Genomic DNA, 27,112 nt, shown 5'->3' with positions numbered 1-27,112 from the left:
TATCTCAGCCGCCAGACTTTACATCCAGGGGAGTGGTCTCTCCATCCAGATGTATTTTCTCAGATTGTTCAGATGTGGGGTCTTCCAGAGATAGATCTCATGGCCTCTCATCTAAACAAGAAACTTCCCAGATACCTGTCCAGGTCCAGGGATGTTCAGGCGGAAGAAGTGGATGCGCTGACACTTCCTTGGTGTTATCATCCTGCTTACATTTTCCCGCCTCAAGTTCTCCTTCCAAGAGTGATCTCCAAAATCATCATGGAACAATCATTTGTGTTGCTGGTGGCTCCAGCATGGCCACACAGGTTTGGGTATGCGGATATGGTTCGGATGTCCAGTTGCCTGCCTTGGCCACTTCCGTTACGGCCAGACCTACTATCTCAAGGTCCGTTTTTTCATCAGGATCTCAAATCATTAAATTTGAAGTTATGGAAATTGAACGCTTAGTACTAAGTCATAGAGGTTTCTCTGACTCAGTGATTAATACTATGTTACAAGCTCGTAAATCTGTCTCTAGAAAGATTTATTATAGAGTTTGGAAGACTTACATTTCATGGTGTTCTTCTCATAAATTCTCCTGGCATTCTTTTAGAATTCCTAGAATTTTACAGTTTCTTCAGGATGGTTTGGATAAGGGTTTGTCTGCATGTTCCTTGAAAGGACAAATCTCCGCTCTTTCTGTTTTATTTCACAGAAAGATTGCTATACTTCCTGATATACACTGTTTTGTACATGCTTTAGTTCGTATTAAACCTGTCATTAAATCAATTTCTCCTCCTTGGAGTCTTAATTTGTTTCTGAAGGCTTTACAGGCTTCTACATTTGAACCTATGCATTCTTTGGACATTAAACTACTTTCTTGGAAAGTGTTGTTCCTTTTGGCTATCTCTTCTGCTAGAAGAGTTTCTGAGCTATCTGCTGACTCTCTTGTGAGACTCCTTTTCTGATTTTCTCATCAGGATAAGGCAGTTTTGCGGACTTCTTTTAAATTTTTACCTAAGGTTGTGAATTCTAACAACATTAATAGAGAAATTGTTGTCCCTTCCTTATGTCCTAATCCTAAGAATTCTTTGGAAAGATCCTTACATTCTTTGGATGTGGTAAGAGCTTTGAAATATTATGTGGAAGCGACTGAAGATTTCAGGAAGACTTCCAGTCTATTTGTTTTATTTTCTGGTCCTAGGAAAGGTCAGAAGGCTTCTGCTATTTCCTTCTTGGTTGAAACTTTTGATTCATCAAGCTTATTTGGAGTCGGGTCAGGCCCCGCCTCAGAGAATTACAGCTCATTCTACTAGATCAGTCTCCACTTCGTGGGCTTTTAAGAATGAAGTTTCAGTTGATCAGATTTGCAAAGCGGCAACTTGGTCCTCTTTGCATACATTTACTAAATTCTACCGTATTGATGTATTTGCTTCTTCAGAAGCAGTTTTTGGTAGAAAAGTTCTTCAGGCAGCTGTTTCAGTTTGATTCTTCTGCTTTTGATTTAAGTTTTTTTCTTTCAATTATGAAAATAAACTTATTTTTTTGGGTTGTGGATTAATTTTTTTCAGCGGAAAATGGCTGTTTTTATTTTATTCCCTCCCTCTCTAGTGACTCTTGAGTGGAGATCCACATCTTGGGTATTGCTATCCCATACGTCACTAGCTCATGGACTCTTGCCAATTACATGAAAGAAAACATAATTTATGTAAGAACTTACCTGATAAATTCATTTCTTTCATATTAGCAAGAGTCCATGAGGCCCACCCCTTTTTTATGGTGGTTATGATTTTTTGTATAAAGCACAATTATTTCCAAATTTCTTTTGTTGATGCTTTCTACTCCTTTCTTTATCACCCCACTGCTTGGCTATTCGTTAAACTGAATTGTGGGTGTGGTGAGGGGTGTATTTATAGGCATTTTGAGGTTTGGGAAACTTTGCTCCTCCTGGTAGGATTGTATATCCCATACGTCACTAGCTCATGGACTCTTGCCAATATGAAAGAAATTAATTTATCAGGAAAGTTCTTACATAAATTATGTTATATTAGAGGAGAGAAGGGAAAGAGGTTATATGATAGCAACTTTTAAGTATATTAAAGGGCTTAGTAAAACTGAGGCGGTGGGTATTTTACATAAAATGGAAAATTCAAGAACAAGGGGTCATGATCTCAAGTTGAAGGGTAGTAGATTCAGGAGTAATTTGAGGAAGCAAAAGAGTGATTGATTTATGGAATAAACTTCCTCAAGAGGCAGTAATGACAAACACTGTGGGGGACTTTAAAAATGCCTGGGACAAGCATAAGGCTATCCTACAAACTAGATAAGTTTATACTGTTAGGTAATATCGGGCAGACTTGCTGGGCCTATGGCTCTTATCTGCCGTCAATATCTATGTTTCTATGTTAACAAGGACAAAAATTAGGTTATGAAAAAACACTAGGCCCATGGATTCTCAAGCTAAGGTACTGCAGTAGAGCTATGACACTAGCCAGGAATTTCAGCTAGAAATAACCACTGACAAGCTAGAATTTGAAAGGTAACTGCAAAACCATTAATCCCAAAACACTGACTTTATAAAACATAGTATTATAATATTATAATGATAAGTAAACATAATATTCCCTTTAACTGTCAAATGGAGGAACCTCATTGCTCCTGTCAGTGAAGGGTGCAAAGCTGTAGAAGTTACTCTGGCAGCACATGATATGTTGTGCCCATCTGATGTTTTGGATCACTCTAGGTAACATGACCAACAGAGAAAAGGCTTATTTATGCTTAGTCATTCCTAGTGGGCTCAGTGTGATAAACCAGCAGTTCTGGTTAACTGTCATATGCCATCACCAATAATGTAAGAGGAAAAAAAACATACTAAGGTATCTAACGTTTTTTCCATGGCTTCTTACGCTGAAACAGTATCAAAACAGGCGTCCTAGGCATTAAACTGCACAGGATCATCCTCAAGAAGGAGGACTCCAAGAGTGCAGAACAACTACTTCCCAAAAAAGACCAGAAAAAAGAGACCAGAACCTGGAAAAACAGTAGAGAAACTACCTGCTGAGAAGGATCTACTGCAAAGCCTCCTCTTAAGGAAGGCTCACAATATCAAACTATGATACGCGGCCAAAGATCAATAGATCCAACAGATCCCTGACCCTCTCTCCGGGCAACGGACCCAGCACCAAAAGTGACTGATAATGCCCAAAAGGACAAAGGAAATAAAATTCCCCGATCATCAAGACTTCCAGGAAGGAGAAAGGAGGGAACCAGCCCCCCAAAAAAGCTTGGGTCCAGGACCCAAACCCAGCCCCCTTCCCGAAGACTAAGGGTACTCCTAAAGAGAGACCCTCCACTGAAAAGTACAGAGATGGCATGTCACAACAAATTCATCCCTTCACTCTGACATCCTGCAGGCAAGGCAGGGGAGACAACCCCCCTGAACAGAGGAAGAAAGTACCTCCCATCATCAGGCGGATACTATGGATAAAGATTCCTTAGGCAAGGGTATTTGCAGGACCAGCATAATGAAATTACAGCCACAGCTGTATTTAAACTCTTGACCTTCAGGTTTCAAGGAAGCATAGACAGCCACTAAGCCATGGTGGAACACCATCCAAATCCACCCCAAAGGAGGGAAAACGAAAACAGTGTCCCGCATACCAGCACAGCACAGCACACCTGCACACAGGCATGGATCGTAAAGCTGTAGGCAGACTTAACAAGTCAAGTACTAAATAACAGAAACATCCGGCCACTACAGCCGGTCCAGTAGAAGACTAATTCTCTACAAAGAGAAAAATATGCGCCTGTAGGAACCAAAAATGTCCCGGAACCGGAAACAGGGCAGACACAGAGTGCTTAAGACACTCACAACAGGAAACAACTCCCAAATTAAAAAGGGTGCTAGGCAATGATGAGAGCAACACAGCCCCTCCGGTTGACCCTAAGTCACTAGGGACAACAGCACTAAGTCCAAAGACTAAGGGAACATCAAGAGAACAGAGCTCAACCCCAGATATTCTGGATTAAAAATGTGACCATAGTCTCCAAGATCCTCTCAGGATCCTTCTCCTGGTAACCCCTACAGTTTGAGGAATAACGAATGAACTAACATTCTAACCCCAGATGGGTAAAACCCCCAAAACATCTAAGTAGGGCCAGGACAGTAAAAAGGGAACACCCTAATCTGCAAACTCTAAAAATATGGGAACAGATGGAGTCCCGGAAGTAGAAAAACTCAAAGGTCCTACTTCCTGAAACAGTTGACCAAAGGCAAACCCAAGGAGAGAAAAAAAGGGCCCAATCAGCCTCAACCCGAAGGAAGAGATATTGTCATCAAGGAAAACAGATCCAAAAGGACAATTCCAAAGAAGACTTTAAAGAGAATACGAGGAACATTACCCAGAGCAATCCTTAGCAGGATCCGCTCTGGTCCCTCACCAACAAATAGGACCAGGACAGTGAGGACTGAGTGCAATCCTTTGTTCGCCTGCAAATCACGATTTAGGCAAGGCTATTTGTAACCCATCAGTGAAAGGGTACTCGCTGTAAGGAACACCTAGTCTGATGCTCCTTCTTAAAAGAAGAGATGAGAACCAGCCTGTCGGCCTCCTCTACATACGTAGCCCTGCATGGGCAGAGCCTCAAAAATTTATTGAAGCTCATGGAAGTTCCAGTTCAGCATAATTCGATCTGAAGAGAACCCAAAGAGAAACTAATTCCTCATCCGAGTGAGAGACTCACCATCCAACCAGGCAGCCAGTTACATCAAAACTGACCCAGGCCACAGAAAAATCAAGATCCCATAGGACTAAAGGACATAACAATGTACTGAAACCTTAACATGCGACTTCTGTGGAAGTGCTCAAGTGACCACAAATCGCCTGTATCAAATTCCAGAGAAGAAATGTTTCTTAACGGAAAAATTATAAGAGACATGAGCTTCCAAAAGAAATAAAACACATCCTAACCGGATCAAAGAAAAAGAAGGCAGCACCCGCAGGTGAATGCCCAAGAAGAATGGGTACACTAACAGGACCAGCCAATCAGAGACCCCATTCCTTCAAAGCTCAGAACTTGAATAAGATACCCCCCCCCCAAAAAAAAGGAAATTGGAGACGATAAGGAGATTAACTGCATCCCCACACGTCTAACCCAGCTTGCCATCTGGAACAGATGACCGTGGATCCCCCAACCTATAAGGACTGGGATCCTCCAGCACCGCCAAAACATGCTGCAGCAGGACACGAAGGCATGCCAGTCTATAACGAAAAGCAAGACTTACCTCCGCGGGGGCAAGTGACGACCCTGGCCCGAGTGTTGGACCCCTGAAGCTTCAGAGGAAACCGCTTACCCAGATGGCTGACCTGGCCCAGATGATCCCACGCCTGACGAGCCCTGGTTAGCAGAACACGGACAGTATCTTAGCAACACCTCCCTCTCTGGAAGATGTAAATGCGCCAATGCCATAGATAAGGCCATCAACCATGCGGAACTGTGCCGTAACCTCTGGATGAAACAAGCTACCTTCCGGAGAAGGGGTAACGGCATTAGGGACACCTGTTTGCGTAGCCAAGGAAGGTTCTAGGGGACGCACCTCTCGGGATATGGGATCCCCAAGGGCGGATGGCTCGGCGGACTCTAAGTTCCCTGTTCCAGGAGAAGAGAGCACTCTAAAGCAGCATTAGGAACATAACTGATGGGCATGGATTACCTGGGCCATTTCATACTCTTCGCTAGAAGTAGAATCTGAATCAGAGACATCCGTCTCCAAAAAATCAGAATCCTCCATAACTTGGTGATATATAATTATGGATAGAAAAAAATAAAATCGGCACCTTACAACCCCCCCCCCCAATAGCTGGGGCACTCACCACCTCCTGTGACCCAGACAACTAGCGAACAGATTCTCTCCGTCGCCACACGGTCAGGAATATGGAAATGGAGAACAGAACATGACCACGCCTAGTCACAAGGTACACTGTGCAGGCCAGAAAAAAGTGTGCCAAGGCCACCAGGGCCGCACAGCCTGACACATAGGCCGTTATGTTCCGATATAGCCACAAGCCCAATTTTCACTACACATTAGCAGACAAAATCACATAACAAACATGATTAAAGTCCCCCATGTTCAATAACCACCCTCAGGAGATATTAAACCATGATTTTAAAAAGATAAAGGAGTCCCACTGAGACCCTGACGTCTTTGTTTACATTACATTCACATCATCAAAGTAAAATGAAACAATCTTACCGGAATCTACGCCGTGGAACAGGAACACGGCCCTTCAAGTGTGACAAATAGTAGCTTCACTTCTGACATGGACTTCACTGAAGAAAGCAGGCAGCGAAACTTTAACGCTGATTGCTAAGGAGCTGTTAACATGAGTCGGGATGGTTTTGCAGAAAGACTCTCCCTGCATCTCCGGACTCTAACATTCATCCATGCTCTCACTGAGAGGCTGACAGGATTACTTAAAACTCCAGTCCCATTTCATAGAGTAGTACCCTCCATAAGAGACTATCTTAAATCTTCCGACACTTCTCTGCCTACCTCCTGTGACAAAAGGCAAAGAATGACTGGGGGATGAGGGAAGTGGGGTAGGTATTTAAGCCTTTAGCTGGGGTGTCTTTGCCTCCTCCTGGTGGCCAGGTTCTGAATTCCCAAAAGTAATGAATGCAGCTGTGGACTCTCCCCGTTTATGAATAAAAGCGTGCAAAGAAGACCAAGCCTTACAAATCTGCAAATCTACAGAGGCCTCATTCTTGAAGGCCCTAGAAGAATACACACCGCCCTAGTGGAGTGAACTGTAATTCTCCCAGGAGGCTGCTGTCCAGCAGTCTCATAAGCCATATGAGTAACACTTCTCAACCAGAGAGAAAGAGAAGATGCAGTAGCTTTCTGGCCCTTACGTTTCCCAGAAAAGCAAACAAACAATGCAGAAGACTGACGAAAGTCCTTCGTAGCCTGCAGATAGAATTTAAGAGCCCGCACTACGTCTAAGTTGTGCAACAAATGTTCTTTATGAGAAGAAGGATTAGGACAGAGAGAGGGAACAACAATTTCCTGATTAATATTTCTGTCCGAAACAACCGTAGGAACTAAACCAAACTTGCTACGGAGATCTGCCTTATCCGCATGAAATATGAGATAAGGGGAATCACACTGCAAAGCTGGGAGTTCAGAAACCTTCCGAGCAGAAGTAATAGCCTTAAAACATCACCTCCTCCTTGCACTGAAGGCAAAGAGAACGACTGGGGGTTGTGGGAAGGGAAGTGATACTTAACAACTTTGCTGTGGTGCTCTTTGCCTCCTCCTGCTGGTCAGGAGTGATATTCCCAACAGTAATTGATGATTCCGTGGACTTACCATGTCTTAAGAATGAAAATGTCTTAAATACTCAAAGGCAGCTTTACTAACCGTTTTCACCTTCCTGCTGTGGTTCCATATTAATAAGATTTTCTCTCTCAACTTCCTCATTTTCTATTCCCTTGTTGGGTTCTGGAATATCCTCTACTTTAAATTCATCCTCAGGCTCTTCCTCTGCGTTAGGTCCCTCCTCTTCTGCATTAGGCTCCTCTTCCTCTGCTTTAGGCACTGCTTCCTTTGCTTTAGGTGCCCCTTCCTCTGCTTTAGGTGCCCCTTCCTCTGCTTTAGGAGCCCCTTCCTCTGCTTTAGGAGCCCCTTCCTCTGCTTTAGGAGCCCCTTCCTCTGCTTTAGGCGCCCCTTCCTCTGCTTCAGACGCCCCTTCCTCTGCTTTAGGTGCCCCTTCCTCTGCATTAGGCGCCCCTTCCTCTGCTTTAGGCGCCCCTTCTTCTGCTTCCTCTTCTGCCATAGGCCTTAGCTCCACCTTAGCTCCCCCTTCCTCCCTTAGTTCTTCATTTGCTATATTTCCTAATTTATTATCTGAATTTTCTTGATTCACTTGCTCTTGGACTTGTAGATTATTTTCAGATTCTACTTTATTTTGCCCTGGAAGCACCATTTTTTCATTCTCATCAAGTGTTTCTTTTATTTTATTTTTATCATCTGTAAAGTAATATTGATATATAAGTTTATACAATCATTTTAACTAGAGAAAATATAAGAAAATCCAAAAAAACATAATTTATGCTTACCTGATAAATTTATTTCTCTTGTAGTGTATCCAGTCCACGGATCATCCATTACTTATGGAATATATTCTCCTTCCCAACAGGAAGTTGCAAGAGTCCACCCACAGCAAAGCTGCTATATAGCTCCTCCCCTAACTGCCATATTCAGTCACCGAAAACATGTAGAGAAAGGAAAAAACCATAGGGTGCAGTGGTGACTGTAGTTCAAATGAAAAAATTACCTGCCTTAAAGTGACAGGGCGGGCCGTGGACTGGATACACTACAAGAGAAATAAATTTATCAGGTAAGCATAAATTATGTTTTCTCTTGTTAAGTGTATCCAGTCCACGGATCATCCATTACTTATGGAATACCAATACCAAAGCTAAAGTTCACGGATGATGGGAGGGACAAGGCAGGTACTTAAACGGAAGTTACCACTGCCTGTAAGAAACCCTTTCTCCCAAATATAGCCTCCAAAGAAGCAAGGTATCAAATTTGTTAAATTTGAAAAAGTATGAAGCGCAGACCAAGACTCCGTCTTGTAAATCTGTTCCATAGAAGCCACATTTAAAAAAGGCCCAAGTGAAAACCACAGCTCTAGTAGAATGAGCTGTAATCCATTCAGGAGGCTGCTGTCCAGCAGTCTCATAAGCTAAATGAATTATGCTTTTTAACCAAAAAGACAGAGAGGCTGCCGAAGTCTTTTGACCTCTCCTCTGTCTAGAATAGACAACAAACAAGGTGAACGTTTGATGAAAACTGTAGTAGCTTGTAAGTAAAACTTTAAAGCACAAACCACGTCCAATATTGTGTAATAGACGTTCCTTCTTTGAGGAAGGATTAGGATACAAGCATGGAACAACTATCTCTTGAGTGATGTTCTTGTTAGATACCACCTTAGGAAAAAACCCAGGTTGGTACGCAGGACTACCTTATCTGTACGAAGGACCAGATAAGGAGAATCACATTGTAACACAGATAACTTGGAGACTCTACGAGTCGAGGAAATAGCTACCCAAAAGGAACTTTCCAAGATAAAGATTGATATCTATGGAACAAAAAAGGTTCAAACGGAACTTCTTGAAGAACCTTAAGAACCAGGTTTAAGCTCCATGGTGGAGCAACAGTTTTAAACACAGGCTTGGATCTAACCAAAGCCTGACCAAATGCCTGAACGTCTAGAATACCTGCCAGACGCTTGTGCAAAAAAATAGACAGAGTAAAAATCTGTCCCTTTTAAGGAATTAGCTGACAACCCTTTTCTCCAAAACATCTTGGAGAAAAGATAATATCCTGGGAATCCAGACTTTACTCCATGAATAACCCTTGGATTCATAACAATCAGATATTTACACCATATCTATGTTCAATTTCCCTAGAGACAGGCTTTCATGTCTGTATTAAGGTATCAATGGCTGACTCGGAGAAGCCATGCTTTGATAACATCAAGCGTTCAGTCTCCAGGCAGTCCATCTCAGATTGATTCTATTTAGAAGGTTGAAAGGACCCTGAGGTAGAGGGACCTGTCTCAGAAGCAGAGACCGTGATGGAAAGGATGACATGTCCACCAGATCTGCATACCAGGTCCTGCGTGGCTACGCAGGCGCTGTCAAAAACACCAAAGCCCTCTCCTGCTTGGTCTTGACCTCCGGAGGAAATCCCACTCCCCCGGAAGAAAAGTCTGACGACTTAGAAAATCCACCTCCCAGTTCTCAACACCTGGGATATGGATAGCTGATAGACAAGAGTGAGTCTCTGCCCAGTGAATTATTGTAAGACTTCTAACATTGCTAGGGAACTTCTGTTCCCCATTGATGGCTGATGTAAGCCACAATCGTGTATATTGTCCGACTGAGTATGATGTACCTCAGAGTTGCTAACTGAGGCCAAGTCTGAAGAGCATGGAATATCACTCCCAGTTCCAGAATATTTATTAGAAGGAGGGTCTCCTCCTAAGTCCACTATCCCTGAGCCTTCAGGGAGTTCCAGACTGCATCCCAACCTAAAAGGCTGGCATCTATTGTAACAATTGTCCCATCTGACCTGCGGAAGGTCATACCCTTGGACAGATGGACCTGATATAGTCACCAGAGAAGAGAATCTCTGGTCTCTTGGTCCAGGTTAAACAGGGGAACAAATCTGTGTAATCCCCGTTCCTCTGACTGAGCATGCATAGTTGCAGTGGTCTGAAATGTAGACGTGCAAACGGTACTATGTCCCTTGCCGCTACCATTAAGCCGATTTCATTCATGTACTGAGCCACCGAAGGGCGCGGATGGGATGAAAAACACGGCAGAAATTTAGAAACTTTGACAATCTGGACTCCATCAGGTAAATTTTCATTTCTACAGAATCTATCAGAGTCCCTAGGAGGGAAAACCTTGAGATTGGGGATAGAAAACTCTATCCTTGTTCACTTTCCACCCATGTGATCTCAGAAATGCCAGTACTACGTCCGTATGAGACTTGGCAATTTGGATGTTTGACGCCTGTATCAGGATGTCGTCTAAATAAGGGGCCACTTCTATGCCCCGCGGCCTAAGGACCGCCAAAGCGACCCCAGAACCTCCATAAAGATTCTTGGGGCTGTAGATATCCCAAAGGAAAGAGCTACAAACTGGTAATGCCTGTCTAGAAAGGCAAACCTGAAAAAACGAAGGTGATCTTTATGCATCCCAATGTGAGGATAAGCATCTTCAAATCCATTGCAGTCCTCTATTGACTCTCCTGGATCATAGTTAAGATGGTACGAATAGTTTCCATCTGAAATGACGGAATTCTGAGGAATTTGTTTAAGATCTTTAGATCCAAAATAGGTCTGAAGGTTCCCTCACCTTGGGAACCACAAACAGATTTGATTAAAAACTCTGTCCCTGTTCTTCTCTTGGAACTGGATGGATCTCGTACACAATGTAAGAATGCCTCCTTCTTTATCTGGTTTGCAGATAATTGTGAAAGGCGAAATCTCCCCTTTTTTTGGGGGAGAATCTTTGAAATCCAGAAGATATCTCTGGGATATAAATTCCAATGCCTAGGGATCCTGGGCATCTCTTGCCCACGCCTGGGCGAAGAATGAAAGTCTGCCCCCTATAGGATCCGTTACCGGATAGGGGTCCGTTCCTTCATGCTGCCTTAGAGGTAGCAGCAGGCTCCTTGGCCTGCTTATCTTTGTTCCAGGTCCGATTGTCTCCAGACCGCCTTGGACTGAGCAAAAATTAGACATTTTTTGGCCCTTGATTTGGACCTATCCTGAGGAAGGGCATGACCTTTTCCTCCAGTGATATAAGCAATAATCTCCTTCAAACCAGGCCCAATAGGGTCTGCCCCTTGAAGGGAAGTTAAATAGTTTATTTATTAAAGTCACGACAGCTGACCATGATATAAGTCATGGCGCTCTGCGCGCCAGTATAGTAAAAAAACAGAATTCTTAGCCGTTAGTCTAGTCAAATGAACAAAGGCATCAGAAAACAAAGGAATTGGCTAGCATAAGCTTGTCAAATATATTCATCCAATGGAGTCGCTAACTGTAAAGCCTCATCAAGAGACTCAACCCAGAACGCCGCAGCAGCAGTGACAGAAGCAATGTATGCAAGGGGCTGCAGGATAAAAACCCTGTTGAATAAACAGTTTTTATCCATTGGATCTAAAAAGCACAACTGTCCTTGCCAGAGGTAGTGGTACGCTTAGCTAGAGTAGAAACTCTTCTCTCCACCTTAGGAACTGTCTGCCAGAAGTCCCGTGTGGCGGTAACTATTAGAAAACATTCTTCTAAAAAATAGGAGGGGAAGAGAACGGCACACCTGGTCTATCCCATTCCTTATTAAAAAATTTTTTAGTAAACCTCTTTAGGTATTGGAAAAACATCAGTACACACCGGCACTGCATATTATTTATCCAGTCTACACAATTTCTCTGGCCCTGCGATTGTACACATTCATTCAGAGCAGCCAAAGCCTCCCTGAGCGACAAGTGGAGGTTCTCAAGCATAAATTTTAAATGTAGAAATATCAGAATCAGGTTAAATCATCTTCCCTGAGTCAAAAAAATCACCCACAGACTAAGCATATTGTGAGGTAGTATCATACATGGTTCTTAAAGCGTCTGTATGCTCTGTATCTACCCCCAGAGCTATCTGCTTTCCTTTAATTTCAGGTAGTCTGACTAATACTGCTGCCAGAGTATTATTCACCACCTTTGCCATGTCTTGTAAAATAAACGCTATGGGCGCCCTTGATGTACTTGGCGACATTTGAGCGTGAGTCCCTGAAGCGGGAGTCGAAGGGTCTGACACGTGGGGAGAGTTAGTCGGCATAACTTTCCCCTCAACAGAATCCCCTGGTAAAATAAACGCTATGGGTGCCCTTGATGTACTTGGCGCCATTTGAGCGTGAGTCCCTAAAGCGGGAGTCAAAAGGTCTGACACGTGGGGAGAGTTAGTCGGCATAACTACCCCCACGACAGAATCCACTGGTGATAATGTTTTTAAAAAACAAAAAATGATCTTTATTGTTTAACATGAAATCAGTACATCTGGTACACATTCTAAGATGGGGTTCCACCATGGCTTTAAAACATAATGAACACAGAGCTTCCTCTATGTCAGACATGTTAAAACAGACTAATAATGAGACTAGTAAGCTTGGAAAACACTTTAAATCAAGTTAACAAGCAAATATATAAAACGTTACTGTGCCTTTAAGAGAAACAAATTTTGTCAAAATTTGAAAAACAGTGAAAAAAGACAGTAAAACAAACGAAATTTTTACAGTACATGTAATAAGGTAACAGAGCATTGCACCCACTTGCCAATGGATGATTAACCCCTTAATGCAAAAAACAGATAAAAAAAACGACATAGACGTTTTTAAAAACAGACACAACAAAACTGCCACAGCAGAGCTGTGGATTACCTTCCCTATAAACGATTTTGGAAGTCTTTTTAGCCCTTTAGAAAAGTCCTGTAGTATTCATGGGACTGCTGAGGGAATCTGGATGATTCATTTTGTAATTTTAACTGCGCAAAAAAAGCGCTAATTAGGCCCCTCCCACTCATATTACAACAGTGGGAAGCTTCAGTTAACTGTTTCTATGCAAAATTTAAGCCAGCCATGTGGAAAAAACTTAGGCCCCAATAAGTTTTATCACCAAACATATGTTAAAAAACGATTAAACATGCCAGCAAACGTTTTAAAACACATTTTTACACGAGTATTTATCTCTATTAATAAGCCTGATACCAGTCGCTTTTACTGCATTTAAGGCTATACCAACATTACAGTGTTATCACCACTGTACGTTAAAAAACGATTAAACATGCCAGCAAACGTTTTAAAACACATTTTTAAAAATAACAAACTTTTGATTGAAGAATAAATTAAGTATAAATCGCCACAGACTCTCACAACCTCCTATCTATGTTGAGGCTTGCAAGAGAATGACTGAATATGGCAGTTAGGGGAGGAGCTATATAGCAGCTTTGCTGTGGGTGGACTCTTGCAACTTCCTGTTGGGAAGGAGAATATATTCCATAAGTAATGGATGATCCGTGGACTGGATACACTTAACAAGAGAAATAGATACACCTTCATACCACTAGCACAATATCTTTATTAAACCCATTAGGAAAGATGGCATTCTATATAAAATCTTCCATCAACTTTTTATACAGAATTCTAAATACCCCTATTCTCACTACTTTTACTGTATAAAATCTGACGTTTAGCCTTTAACATTCTCAAAAAAAATATAAAAATATCCATAACAGCACATTTCTCCGCCCAAGGCAGATACATGCCTCTGTGCTATTATAGATAAATCTACAAAGATGACTTGTAGTGAACTACTGAGTTAGGTCACCTAATGTAGTATTGTTCTTTTAGGTATATGTTTGTATATGAAATAGCTGTTTCTGCTAATTGAAACTACAATCCAATACAATGGGCTGATCTTGTAGGCAGAGAATACCTTGTTATCTTATCTGTCAAATTATTTACACAAAGTCCTCCTTATTTATTACTGTTTATTCAAAGGCCAATACTGTTTACATGATTTTTATAACCAACAATTATATTAATATACTTTTTACCTCAGTGATTACCTTGTATCTAAACATCTTCTGACAGCTCCCTGATCACATGACTTTTTATTTATCATCTATTGACTTGTATTTAAGTACTGTGCTGTGCTAAATCTTAAATAACTCATTGGGTGTGAACACAATGTTATCTATATGGCCCACATGAACTAGCAGTCCCCTGTTGCGAAGAGCAAATACAAAAACATGTGATCATGGGGCTGTTTTTAGTGACTTAGAAACAGGAAGAAATTTAGAGGTTTAAATGTTATAAAGTATATTAATATAACAATGTTGGTTGTGCAAGGCTTTGGAATGGGTAATTAAGGTGTTATCTATCTATCTGTCCCTTTAAGTGCAGAAATGTTCAGTAAAGGTGGAGATACAACAGGCAAAACCATATATTGCAAATGAGAAAATAAAGGTAAAGGAACTATTTGTACACTCCAGTAAGTAAAATGGATAATTGGAAACACATTAAAGAGGGGGGGGGGGTAATATTAGAGTACGCTGTCCCTTTAACTTTGTGGAAATACTTGAGAATGATGACAACCCCTAGATCCAGTACCTCTTGGTTAAGAACCTTTCATTGTGGGATACAGGTCCTGTGATTATAGTAGTGTTAAAAGATAAATTCACCAGTTTTAATGTCTGTGGTTGCATCACATGTTCACACACATTTATAGTGCCCTCAGTGTCAGAGACTATAGACTGGGAAGACTAACCACAAGAAAGGAGCCCACCTTGGGGAATATGACTAAGAATAATCTTTGCTTAACAGTAGCACATGACTATAAATAATATATATATATCAAATTAATTGTTTGTTTCTAGGGAGCAATAGAAGTGTCTCAAAATCATTTACAAGGAGGGTACAGAAACAGAAGACAAATAGTCACATTGAGAAAAAAAGGGTGTGAAACTGATTTATTTCAGAATCTAATATAATTAAATATTAGCAAAAAATGTTTATACAGGTGGCCCTCGTTTTACAACGGTTCAATTTACACCGTTTCAGAATAACAACCTTTTTTTCCAGTCATGTGACTGCTATTGAAAAGCATTGAGAAGCAGTGCATTGATTAAAATAGCCAGTAGGTGGAGCTGTCCGCTTGTGTTGCAGCAAAGCCAAACAAGCTGAAATTATTCAGTTTAATCAGACCTGAGCTATCGAGCAGATTTCAAAGGAACAAGATCTTTCTGTCTATAAATCAGTCCAGATTGGAATGCATAGAAATAACTGTTTGCAGAAAAATGCAAGTGAAGTCTGTGCTGTGTGATTATTTTATTAGGTTTATGAAGCTGTTTAGCAAATGTTTTTGTTAATTTAACTTAGTTTAATTATATATTCTGTGTTGTGTGATTATTTTATTAGGTTTATAATTGCTGTTTAGCATTTAAAGTCTTCATTTCAAAGCTTTAAAAATAATGTATTAGGTGTTACTTATGACAATTTTGAGAGGGGCCTGGAACCTATCTCCCTCACTTCCCATTGACTTACATTATAAACTGGGTTTCAATTTACAATGGTTTCGATTTACAACCATTCCTTCTGGAACCTAACCCCGGCGTAAAACGGAGGGCTACCTGTATTTGTTTGTGTTTGATATTATGTATATTTTATGTAATTGTACAGTATATGGGGCGCGATCCGATATACGGCGTAGTTTTCGGCGCAAGCGAGGGAACCCGCGCCGCCTGTAGTTTCACCTCGCACATCGGGGTATTACATATACCCCGCCGGTAGTTGCTAAAGTGCCGTAAGTCAGATAAACTAGCGATGTCCAGAAATGAGTGTAACTACAAATTTCTGGAGTCGTCAGTGACTAACGGCACTGAGCCTAAAAAAACTAACTAAAATATTAAATCTCCCGTAACTGTCTAACCTGCCTCCCAAAAATAAGCCCGACACGTATACCCCTATATCCGCAATCCCCCCCCTCTTACTCCTAATAATAAATGTATTAACCCTTAGACCAACAACCCCCCACAACACAATAAGCCTAATTATTAACCCCTAAACTGCCATAGCCCACACCGCAATAAACCTATCCTAGTATTAACCCCTAAACCGCCGCTCCCGGACCCCGCCGCACCTAAATAAAGTGTTTAACCCCTAAACCGCTGCTCCCGAACCCCGCCGCCACTTTCATTAAATTTATTAACCTCTAAACTGACCCCCCTACACCGCCGCCACCTACATTAAATTTATTAACCCCTAATCTGACCCCCCTACACCGCCGCCACCCACATTAAATTTATTACCCCCTAAACCTAAGTCTAACCCTAACACCCCCCTAACTTAATTATTATTTAAATAAATCTAAATAATATTAATATTATTAACTAAATTATTCCTTTTTAAAACTAAATATTTACCTATAAAATAAACCCTAAGATAGCTACAATATAATTAATAATTACATTGTAGCTATTTTAGGATTTATTTTTATTTTACAGGCAACTTTGTATTTATTTTAACTAGGTACAATAGCTATTAAAAAGTTAATAACTATTTAATAGCTACCTAGTTAAAATAATTACAAAATTACCTGTAAAATAAATCCTAACCTAAGTTACAAATACACCTAACACTACACTATCAATAAATTAATTAAATAAATTAACTACAATTATCTAAAAAAAAAATACAATTAAATAAACTAAACTATAGTAAAAAAAAACAAAAAACACTAAATTACAAAAAAATAAAAAAACTATTACAAGAAGTTTAAACTAATTACACCTAATCTAAGCCCCCTAATAAAATAAAAAAGCCCCCCAAAATAATAAAATGCCCTACCCTAAACTAAATTACAAATAGCCCTTAAAAGGGCCTTTTGCGGGGCATTGCCCCAAAGTAATCAGCTCTTTTACCTGTAAAAAAAATAACAATCCCCCCCAACATTACAACCCACCACCCACACACCCCTACTCTAAAACCCACTCGATCCCCCCTTAAAAAAACCTAACACTACCCCATTGAAGATCACCCTACCTTGAGCCGTCTTCACCCAGCCAGGCCGAAGTCTTCATCCCAAGCTGGCACAAGTGGTCCTCCAGCCGGGCAGAAGTCTTCATCTGATTGGAGCAGAAGAGGGCCTCCATCTGGCAGAAATCTTCATCCAAGCGGCATCTTCTATCTTCATCCTTCCGGCGAGGAGCGGCTCCATCTTGAAGACATCCGACGCGGAGCATCCTTCCTGCACGACGACTACCTGACGAATGGCTGGTCCTTTAAATTACTTCATCCAAGATGGCGTCCCTCGAATTCTGATTCTATCAGCCAATCGGAATTAAGGTAAGAAAAAACATAATTTATGCTTACCTGATAAATTTATTTCTCTTGTAGTGTATTCAGTCCACGGGTCATCCATTACTTATGGGATTATATCTCCTTCCCAACAGGAAGTTGCAAGAGGATCACCCAAGCAGAGCTGCTATATAGCTCCTCCCCTCACACGTCATATCCAGTCATTCGACCGAAACAAGACAAGAAAGGAGAAACCATAGGGTGCAGTGGTGACTGTAGTTTAAATTAAAAATTTAGATCTGCCTTAAAAGACAGGGCGGACCGTGGACTGAATGCACTACAAGAGAAATAAATTTATCAGGTAAGCATAAATTATGTTTTCTGTTGTTAAGTGTATTCAGTCCACGGGTCATCCATTACTTATGGGATACCAATACCAAAGCTAAAGTACACGGATGATGGGAGGGACAAGGTAGGAACTTTAAACGGAAGGAACCACTGCCTGTAGAACCTTTCTCCCAAAAACAGCCTCCGAAGAAGCAAAAGTGTCAAATTTGTAAAATTTTGAAAAAGTGTGAAGTGAAGACCAAGTCGCGGCCTTGCAAATCTGTTCAACAGAGGCCTCATTCTTAAAGGCCCAGGTGGAAGCCACAGCTCTAGTGGAATGAGCTGTAACTCTTCCAGGAGGCTGCTGTCCAGCAGTCTCATAGGCTAAGCGTATTATGCTACGAAGCCAAAAGGAGAGAGAGGTAGCCGAAGCTTTTTGACCTCTCCTCTGTCCAGAGTAAACGACAAACAGGGAAGAAGTTTGACAAAAATCTTTAGTTGCCTGCAAATAGAACTTCAGGGCACGGACTACGTCCAGATTATGTAAGAGTTGTTCCTTCTTTGAAGAAGGGTTAGGACACCGTGATGGAACAACAATCTCTTGATTGATATTCCTGTTATAAACTACCTTAGGTAAGAACCCAGGTTTAGTACGCAGAACTACCTTGTCTGAATGTAAAATCAGATAAGGAGAATCACAATGTAAGGCAGATAACTCAGAGACTCTTCGAGCCGAGGAAATAGCCATCAAAAACAGAACTTTCCAAGATAACAGCTTAATATCAATGGAATGAAGGGGTTCAAACGGAACACCTTGAAGAACTTTAAGAACTAAGTTTAAACTCCACGGCGGAGCAACAGTCTTAAACACAGGCCTAATCCTAGCCAAAGCCTGACAAAAGGCCTGAACGTCTGGAACTTCTGCCAGACGTTTGTGTAGAAGAATAGACAGAGCAGAAATCTGTCCCTTTAATGAACTAGCAGATAAGCCCTTTTCTAAACCCTCTTGTAGAAAAGACAATATCCTAGGAATCCTAACCTTACTCCATGAGTAACTCTTGGATTCGCACCAGTATAAATATTTACGCCATATCTTATGGTAAATTTTTCTGGTAACAGGTTTCCGAGCCTGTATTAAGGTATCAATAACCGAATCCGAGAAGCCACGCTTTGATAGAATCAAGCGTTCAATCTCCATGCAGTCAGTCTCAGAGAAACTAGATTTGGATGATTGAAAGGACCCTGAATTAGAAGGTCCTGCCTCAGAGGCAGAGACCATGGTGGACAGGACGACATGTCCACTAGGTCTGCATACCAGGTCCTGCGTGGCCACGCAGGCGCTATCAGAATCACCGATGCCCTTTCCTGTTTGATCCTGGCAATCATTCGAGGAAGCATCGGGAATGGTGGAAACACATAAGCCATGTTGAAGACCCAAGGGGCTGTCAGAGCATCTATCAGCACCGCTCCCGGGTCCCTGGACCTGGATCCGTAACAAGGAAGCTTGGCGTTCTGGCGAGACGCCATGAGATCCAGTTCTGGTTTGCCCCAACGATGGACCAGTTGAGTAAACACCTCCGGATGGAGTTCCCACTCCCCCGGATGAAAAGTCTGACGACTTAGAAAATCCGCCTCCCAGTTCTGTACGCCTGGGATGTGGATCGCTAACAGGTGGCAAGAGTGAGACTCTGCCCAGCGAATTATCTTTGAGACTTCTAACATCGCTAGGGAACTCCTGGTTCCCCCTTGATAGTTGATGTAAGCCACAGTCGTGATGTTGTCCGACTGGAATCTGATGAATCAGTGTTGCTAACTGAGGCCAAGCTAGAAGAGCATTGAATATTGCTCTTAACTCTAGAATATTTATTGGGAGGAGTTTCTCCTCCTGAGTCCACGATCCCTGAGCCTTCAGGAAGTTCCAGACTGCGCCCCAACCTAGAAGGCTGGCATCTGTTGTTACAATCGTCCAATCTGGCCTGCGAAAGGTCATACCCTTGGACAGATGGACACGAGAAAGCCACCAGAGAAGAGAAACTCTGGTCTCTTGATCCAGATTTAGTAGGGGGGACAAATCTGAGTAATCCCCATTCCACTGACTTAGCATGCATAATTGCAGCGGTCTGAGATGCAGGCGCGCAAATGGCACTATGTCCATTGCCGCTACCATTAAGCCGATTACTTCCATGCACTGAGCCACTGACGGGCGTGGAATGGAATGAAGGACACTGCAAGCATTTAGAAGTTTTGATAACCTGGACTCCGTCAGGTAAATTTTCATCTCTACAGAATCTATAAGAGTCCCTAGGAAGGAGACTCTTGTGAGTGGTGATAGAGAACTCTTTCCACGTTCACCTTCCACCCATGCGACCTCAGAAATGCCAGAACTATCTCTGTATGAGACTTGGCCCTTTGAAAGCTTGATGCCTGTATCAGGATGTCGTCTAGATACGGAGCCACCGCTATGCCTCGCGGTCTTAGAACCGCCAGAAGTGAGCCCAGAACCTTTGTAAAGATTCTCGGGGCCATAGCCAACCCGAAGGGAAGAGCTACAAACTGGTAATGCCTGTCTAGAAAGGCAAATCTTAGGTACCGATAATGATCTTTGTGAATCGGTATATGAAGGTAGGCATCCTTTAAGTCTACCGTGGTCATGTATTGACCCTCTTGGATCATGGGTAGGATTGTTCGAATAGTTTCCATTTTGAATGATGGAACTCTTAGGAATTTGTTTAAGATTTTTAGGTCCAAGATTGGTCTGAAGGTTCCCTCTTTCTTGGGAACCACAAACAGATTCGAGTAAAACCCTTGCCCTTGTTCCGTCCGCGGAACTGGGTGGATCACCCCCAATACTAAGAGGTCTTGCACACAACGTAGAAATGCCTCTTTCTTTATTTGGTTTGCTGATAACCTTGAAAGATGAAATCTCCCTTGTGGAGGAGATGCTTTGAAGTCCAGAAGATATCCCTGAGATATGATCTCTAACGCCCAGGGATCCTGGACATCTCTTGCCCAAGCCTGGGCGAAGAGAGATAGTCTGCCCCCCACTAGATCCGTTTCCGGATAGGGGGCCCTCTCTTCATGCTGTCTTAGGGGCAGAAGAAGGCTTTCTGGCCTGCTTGCCCTTGCTCCAGGACTGGTTAGTTTTCCAGCACTGTCTGTAACGAGCAACAGGTCCTTCCTGTTTTGGAGCGGAGGAAGTTGATGCTGCTCCTGCCTTGAAATTACGAAAGGCACGAAAATTAGATTGTTTGGCCTTTGACTTGGCCCTGTCCTGAGGAAGAGTATGACCCTTACCCCCGGTAATGTCAGCAATAATTTCTTTCAAGCCGGGCCCGAATAAGGTCTGCCCTTTGAAAGGAATATTATGCAATTTAGACTTAGAAGTCACGTCAGCTGACCAGGATTTAAGCCATAGCGCTCTGCGCGCCTGGATGGCGAATCCGGAGTTCTTAGCCGTTAGTTTGGTTAAATGTACAACGGCATCAGAAACAAATGCATTAGCTAGCTTAAGTGCTTTAAGCTTGGCCATAATCTCATCCAATGGAGCTGTGCGAATGGCCTCTTCCAGAGACTCAAACCAGAATGCCGCAGCCACAGTGACAGGCGCAATGCATGCAAGGGGCTGTAAGATAAAACCTTGTTGAACAAACATTTTCTTAAGGTAACCTTCTAATTTTTTATCCATTGGATCCGAAAAAGCACAACTATCCTCCACCGGGATAGTGGTACGCTTAGCCAAAGTAGAAACTGCTCCCTCCACCTTAGGGACCGTCTGCCATAAGTCTCGTGTGGTGGCGTCTATCAGGAATATTTTTCTAAACATCGGAGGTGGGGAAAAAGGCACACCGGGTCTATCCCACTCCTTGCTAATAATTTCTGTAAGCCTTTTAGGTATAGGAAAAACGTCAGTACACACCGGTACCGCAAAGTATCTATCCAACCTACATACTTTCTCTGGAATTGCAACCGTGTTACAATCATTCAGAGCCGCTAATACCTCCCCTAGCAATACGCGGAGGTTCTCAAGCTTAAATTTAAAATTAGAAATCTCTGAATCCGGTCTCCCTGGATCAGATCCGTCACCCACAGAATGAAGCTCTCTGTCCTCATGTTCTGCAAATTGTGACGCAGTATCAGACATGGCTCTCACATCATCAGCGCGCTCTGTCTTTAACCCAGAGCTATCGCGCTTGCCTCTTAATTCAGGCAATTTAGATAATACCTCTGTCATAACAGCCGCCATGTCTTGCAAAGTGATTTGTATGGGCCTCTCTGATGCACTAGGCGCCACAATATCACGCGCCCCCTGAGCGGGAGGCGAAGGTACTGACACGTGAGGAGAGTTAATCGGCATAGCTTCCCCCTCGTTGTCTGGTGATAATTCCTTTACAGATATAGATTGACTTTTATGCAAAGTGACATCAATACAATTAGTACACATATTTCTGTGGGGCTCCACATTGGCCTTCAAACATAGTGAACAAGCAGATTCATCTGTGTCAGACATGTTTAAACAGACTCGCAATGAGACTAGCAAGCTTGGAAAAACCTTTCAAGTAAATTTACAAGCAATATAAAAAACGCTACTGCGCCTTTAAGAAGTACAAAAAAAGACGTCACAGTTGAAATAACAAAGATCCAAATCAGTTATAGCAACCAAAACTTCACAGTAAATGTATTAAGTTAGAAGAGTATTGCACCCACTAGCAAAAGGAAGATTAACCCCTTCATACCCAAAAACGGATAATCAAATTAACAATTAACGTTTTTTTATCACAGTCAAACACACTGTCACAGGTCTGCTGTGACTGATTACCTCCCTCAAAATGACTTTTGAAGACCCCTGAGCTCTCTAGAGACGTCCTGGATCAAGGAGGAAGAAGCAGGAAGACTGAAACTGAATTTTTACTGCGCAAAAAAGCGCTAAAATAGGCTCCTCCCACTCCTATTACAACAGTGGGAAACCTCAGTTAAACGCTTCTATATAGAAATAAACAACAGCCATGTGGAAATTTTCATGCCCCAAAAGATTTATCACCAAAGTACCTCACAAAAAACGAATAACATGCCAGTAAACGTTTTAAACATACACTTTAAATGTTAGATAGTGTTATTAATAAGCCTGCTACCAGTCACTTCTACTGCAGTTAAGGCTTATACAATACTTCGGTATTAACAGTATTTTCTTAGTCAAATTCCATTCCTTAGAAAATTGCTTATTGTACATACATTCATCAGCCTGATACCAGTCGCCGCTGCATTTAAGGCTGTACTTACATTACATCGGTATCAGCAGTATTTTCTTAGTCAATTCCATTCCTTAGAAAAATAATTTACTGCACATACCTCGTTTGCGGGATTCCCCGCATGCTATTCCCTTTCTGAAAGTTACCCCACTCCTCAGAATGTGCGAGAACAGCCAGTGGATCTTAGTTACTTCCGCTAAGATCATAGAAAACTCAGGCAGATTCTTCTTCTAAATACTGCCTGAGAACAAACAGCACACTCCGGTGCCATTTAAAATAACAAACTTTTGATTGAAGAAATAAACTAAGTATAAAAACACCACAGACCTCTCACAACGACCTATCTAGTTGAGTTGCAAGAGAATGACTGGATATGACGTGTGAGGGGAGGAGCTATATAGCAGCTCTGCTTGGGTGATCCTCTTGCAACTTCCTGTTGGGAAGGAGATATAATCCCATAAGTAATGGATGACCCGTGGACTGAATACACTTAACAAGAGAAATCTGATTGGTTGATTTAATCAGCCAATTGGATTGAAGTTAAATCCGATTGGCTGATTGGATCAGCCAATAGAATGCGAGGTCAATTCTATTGGCTGATTCAATCAGCCAATCGTATTGAACTTCAATCCGATTGGATGATTAAATCAACCAATCAGATTTTTCCTACCTTAATTCCGATTGGCTGATAGAATCCTATCAGCCAATCGGAATTCGAGGGACGCCATCTTGGATGACGTCATTTAAAGGACCAGCCATTCGTCGGGTAGTCGTTGTGCAGGAAGGATGCTCCGCGTTGGTTGTCTTGAAGATGGAGCCACTCCTTGCCGGAAGGATGAAGATAGAAGATGCCGCTTGGATGAAGATTTCTGCCGGATGGAGGACCTCTTCTGCCCCAATTGGATGAAGACTACTGTCCGGCTGGAGGACCACTTGTGCCCGCATCGGATGAAGACTTCGGCCCGGCTGGGTGAAGACGGCTCAAGGTAGGGTGATCTTCAATGGGGTAGTGTTAGGTTTTTTTAAGGGGGGATCGGGTGGGTTTTAGAGTAGGGGTGTGTGGGTGGTGGGTTATAATGTTGGGGGGGGGATTGTTCTTTTTTTTTTACAGGTAAAAGAGCTGATTACTTTGGGGCAATGCCCCGCAAAAGGCCCTTTTAAAGGCTATTTGTAATTTAGTTTAGGGTAGGGCATTTTATTATTTTGGGGGGCTTTTTTATTTTATTAGGGGGCTTAGATTAGGTGTAATTAGTTTAAACTTCTTGTAACATTTTTTTATTTTTTGTAATTTAGTGTTTTTTTTTGTTTTGTACTATAGTTTAGTTTATTTAATTGTATTTTATTTTAGATAATTGTAGTTAATTTATTTAATTAATTTATTGATAGTGTAGTGTTAGGTGTATTTGTAACTTAGGTTAGGATTTATTTTACAGGTAATTTTGTAATTATTTTAACTAGGTAGCTATTAAATAGTTATTAACTATTTAATAGCTATTGTACCTAGTTAAAATAAATACAAAGTTGCCTGTAAAATAAAAATAAAATACTAAAATAGCTACAATGTAATTATTAATTATATTGTAGCTATCTTAGGGTTTATTTTATAGGTAAGTATTTAGTTTTAAATAGGAATAATTTAGTTAATAATATTAATATTATTTAGATTTATTTAAATAATAATTAAGTTAGGGGGGTGTTACGGTTAGACTTAGGTTTAGGGGGTAATAAATTGAATGTAGGTGGTGGCGGTGTAGGAGGGTCAGATTAGGGGTTAATAAATTTAATGTAGGTGGCGGCGGGGTCCGGGAGCGGCGGTTTAGGGGTTAATACATATAATGTAGATGGCGGTGGGCTCCGGGAGCGGCGGTTTAGGGGTTAATAGACTTTATTAGGTATTGCGGTGGGGGATTGCGGTTGACAGGTAGATAGACATTGCGCATGCGTTAGGTTTTTTTTTGCAGGCATTTTAGGGAGTTACGGTGCTCCCATACTCAGAACAAGGCCTGCTACGGCTGCATTTTATGGCGAGGTGAAAATGGAGTAAGATTTCTCCATATTCGCCACGTAAGGCCTTGCGCTGGATATTGGATACCGATTTACGACGCGGTCCCATGTTAGCCTATGGGAGTAAGAATTGCGGGCAACGGGTGAAATATACGGGCGTAAGTTGTATGCTACGCCGTATATGTGATACCAAACCCGCGCAAAAAACGGCGTCGCCGGCTTTTGCGGGCGACACTGCATATCGGATGGGGCCCATGTTTACCACTGATGTATCTATTCAGAGAATTGAGATTCTTGTTTCCTTGCTTTTATTCCATTTCTATCCCATATGGATTTATTTGGTTTAGGATTTTTCAGTTTCCAGGGCCATTTTTTTAATTTTTTTCCCTCCATGTTCAGCTTCTCAGATAATTAATTGCAGAAATTTCAGAAGTGTGGTCCGCAGCTGGAATTAGGGGCCTTCTAATTACCAAAAATTACATTACATATCTGCTATTTCTGAATAAAGGTGACCCCAGAGAAGCTTTTACAACAATTGGTCTTATGACTGCAGTAGTTGTGTGTAAATCATTTCAATGAGAAACCCAAAGTTTGCAAAAAATGCTAAAAATTCTCTAGTACTATGGCAAGTTTTTCCCTGAAATTCCCAGTTGCGTAGGGGTTAATTATAAAATGCTCTAAAAAGTAGAGAATATCATTTTTAAAACACAATATCTCTTTAAAGGGACAGTTTACTCAAAAATGTTCTCTTCTTTAATTTGTTCCCAATAATCCACTTTACCTGCTGGAGTGAATTTAATTGTTTACAAGTAGCTCCTTGACCCTTATATTGGCATTTGAAATAGTTGATTTAGCATGTGGTATCCCCACCTATTCTGAAAGTTTGTGGCTGCAGGTCCCAGCTATAGATAAGCTTTGTAAACACAGCCAGCAGAAGAAATTACACTCCCAGTGGCATATAGCAGAGATAAGGTAATAAAATGTTGATTTTCCATTGTTCTCTCCAAGTACTGGTGATTGTTTTATGGACAGATATAAGATAAAGAAGCATGTGTATGTACACAATGTGATACAGTAATGAGATCTGATTATACCTACAAGCTCAACCCATTTTATTAGGTTGTGGCTTCAAAACACAAAATCAGAGCTTTAATATACACAAATAAAGCTTAAAAGGCTAATTTTCATACATTTTTTACTCTGCAGTTGGTAAAAAAAGCAATTGTAAACACATTAAGGGAAAAACAATTTTACAGTATATTGTCCCTTTAAAGACTTGATACGTAGCTCCTACCTGAGAGGCTAGGCCATAAAAAATGTAACAGAAAACCCATAAGTTAATACATTGAAAGCAAACCTGCCATATATGGATGCACTGAGGTATAAAGTGCACCTAACTTGAGAGTGTTTATACCTGCATTTTTGTCCTCCAGGTTTTCTTTATGTGGGGCACCTGCAGAGGGCTTAAAGATGCTGGGAACTGCATTGTCTGCAGCTTCTTGCTTATTTGTTCCTACAACAGGGCCCTTGTTGATAACATTTGGTTTTGAAGGAATGTCAATCTGGCAAAATAAAAAAAGTATATTTAGTACATATTGAGTTGGTGGAAAAAACAGGAAAGACTAAAAAAAAGTAAAACACATTTCTAAATATATATATATTATTAGTGTGTGAGCTTGGAAAGTATATTTAAAGAACATTATTTATTTTTTTTATTGTACCAGCACATGGAATTTTAACTGTTTTAATTGTTTGTATCAGCCAGTGAGAAATCTGTCTCTAGGGATAAGTTGTGCACAAAACAAATTATGCTTACTAGATAATTTCCTTTCCTTCTGTACAGGGAGAGTCCACAGCTGCATTCATTACTTGTGGGAAATACAGAACCTGGCCACCAGGAGGAGGCAAAGACACCCCAGCCAAAGCCTTAAATACCTCCCCCACTTCCCTCATCCCCCAGTCATTCTGCTGAGGGAACAAGGAACAGTAGGAGAAATATCAGGGTGAAAAAGGTGCCAGAAGAAAACAAATTAAATTTAGGGCCGCCCATCGGAGAACACAGGCGGGAGCTGTGGACTCTCCCTGTATCGAAGGAAAGGAAATTATCTGGTAAGAATAATTTGTTTTCCTTC

The 27,112-nt window shown here is 41.5% G+C and overlaps 1 protein-coding gene across 1 annotated transcript in view; it reads right to left on the bottom strand.

Moving 5' to 3' along the window:
• Nucleotides 1-27,112, bottom strand: part of GOLM1 (golgi membrane protein 1) — a 429,996-nt gene that overhangs the window by 43,877 nt on the left and 359,007 nt on the right. The window contains exons 7-8 of the mRNA XM_053702432.1: nt 26,395-26,542; nt 7,400-8,008 (exon numbers count right to left, since the gene is read on the bottom strand). Coding sequence (XP_053558407.1) covers nt 7,400-8,008; nt 26,395-26,542 — 757 coding nt within the window. The remainder of the gene's footprint in view (nt 1-7,399; nt 8,009-26,394; nt 26,543-27,112) is intronic.

Source organism: Bombina bombina, chromosome 2 (assembly GCF_027579735.1).
Source record: "Bombina bombina isolate aBomBom1 chromosome 2, aBomBom1.pri, whole genome shotgun sequence".
Taxonomy (NCBI): Eukaryota; Metazoa; Chordata; class Amphibia; order Anura; family Bombinatoridae; genus Bombina; species Bombina bombina.
Note: the sequence above shows the minus strand (reverse complement) of the source record. Positions and strands in the feature narration are given on the sequence as shown.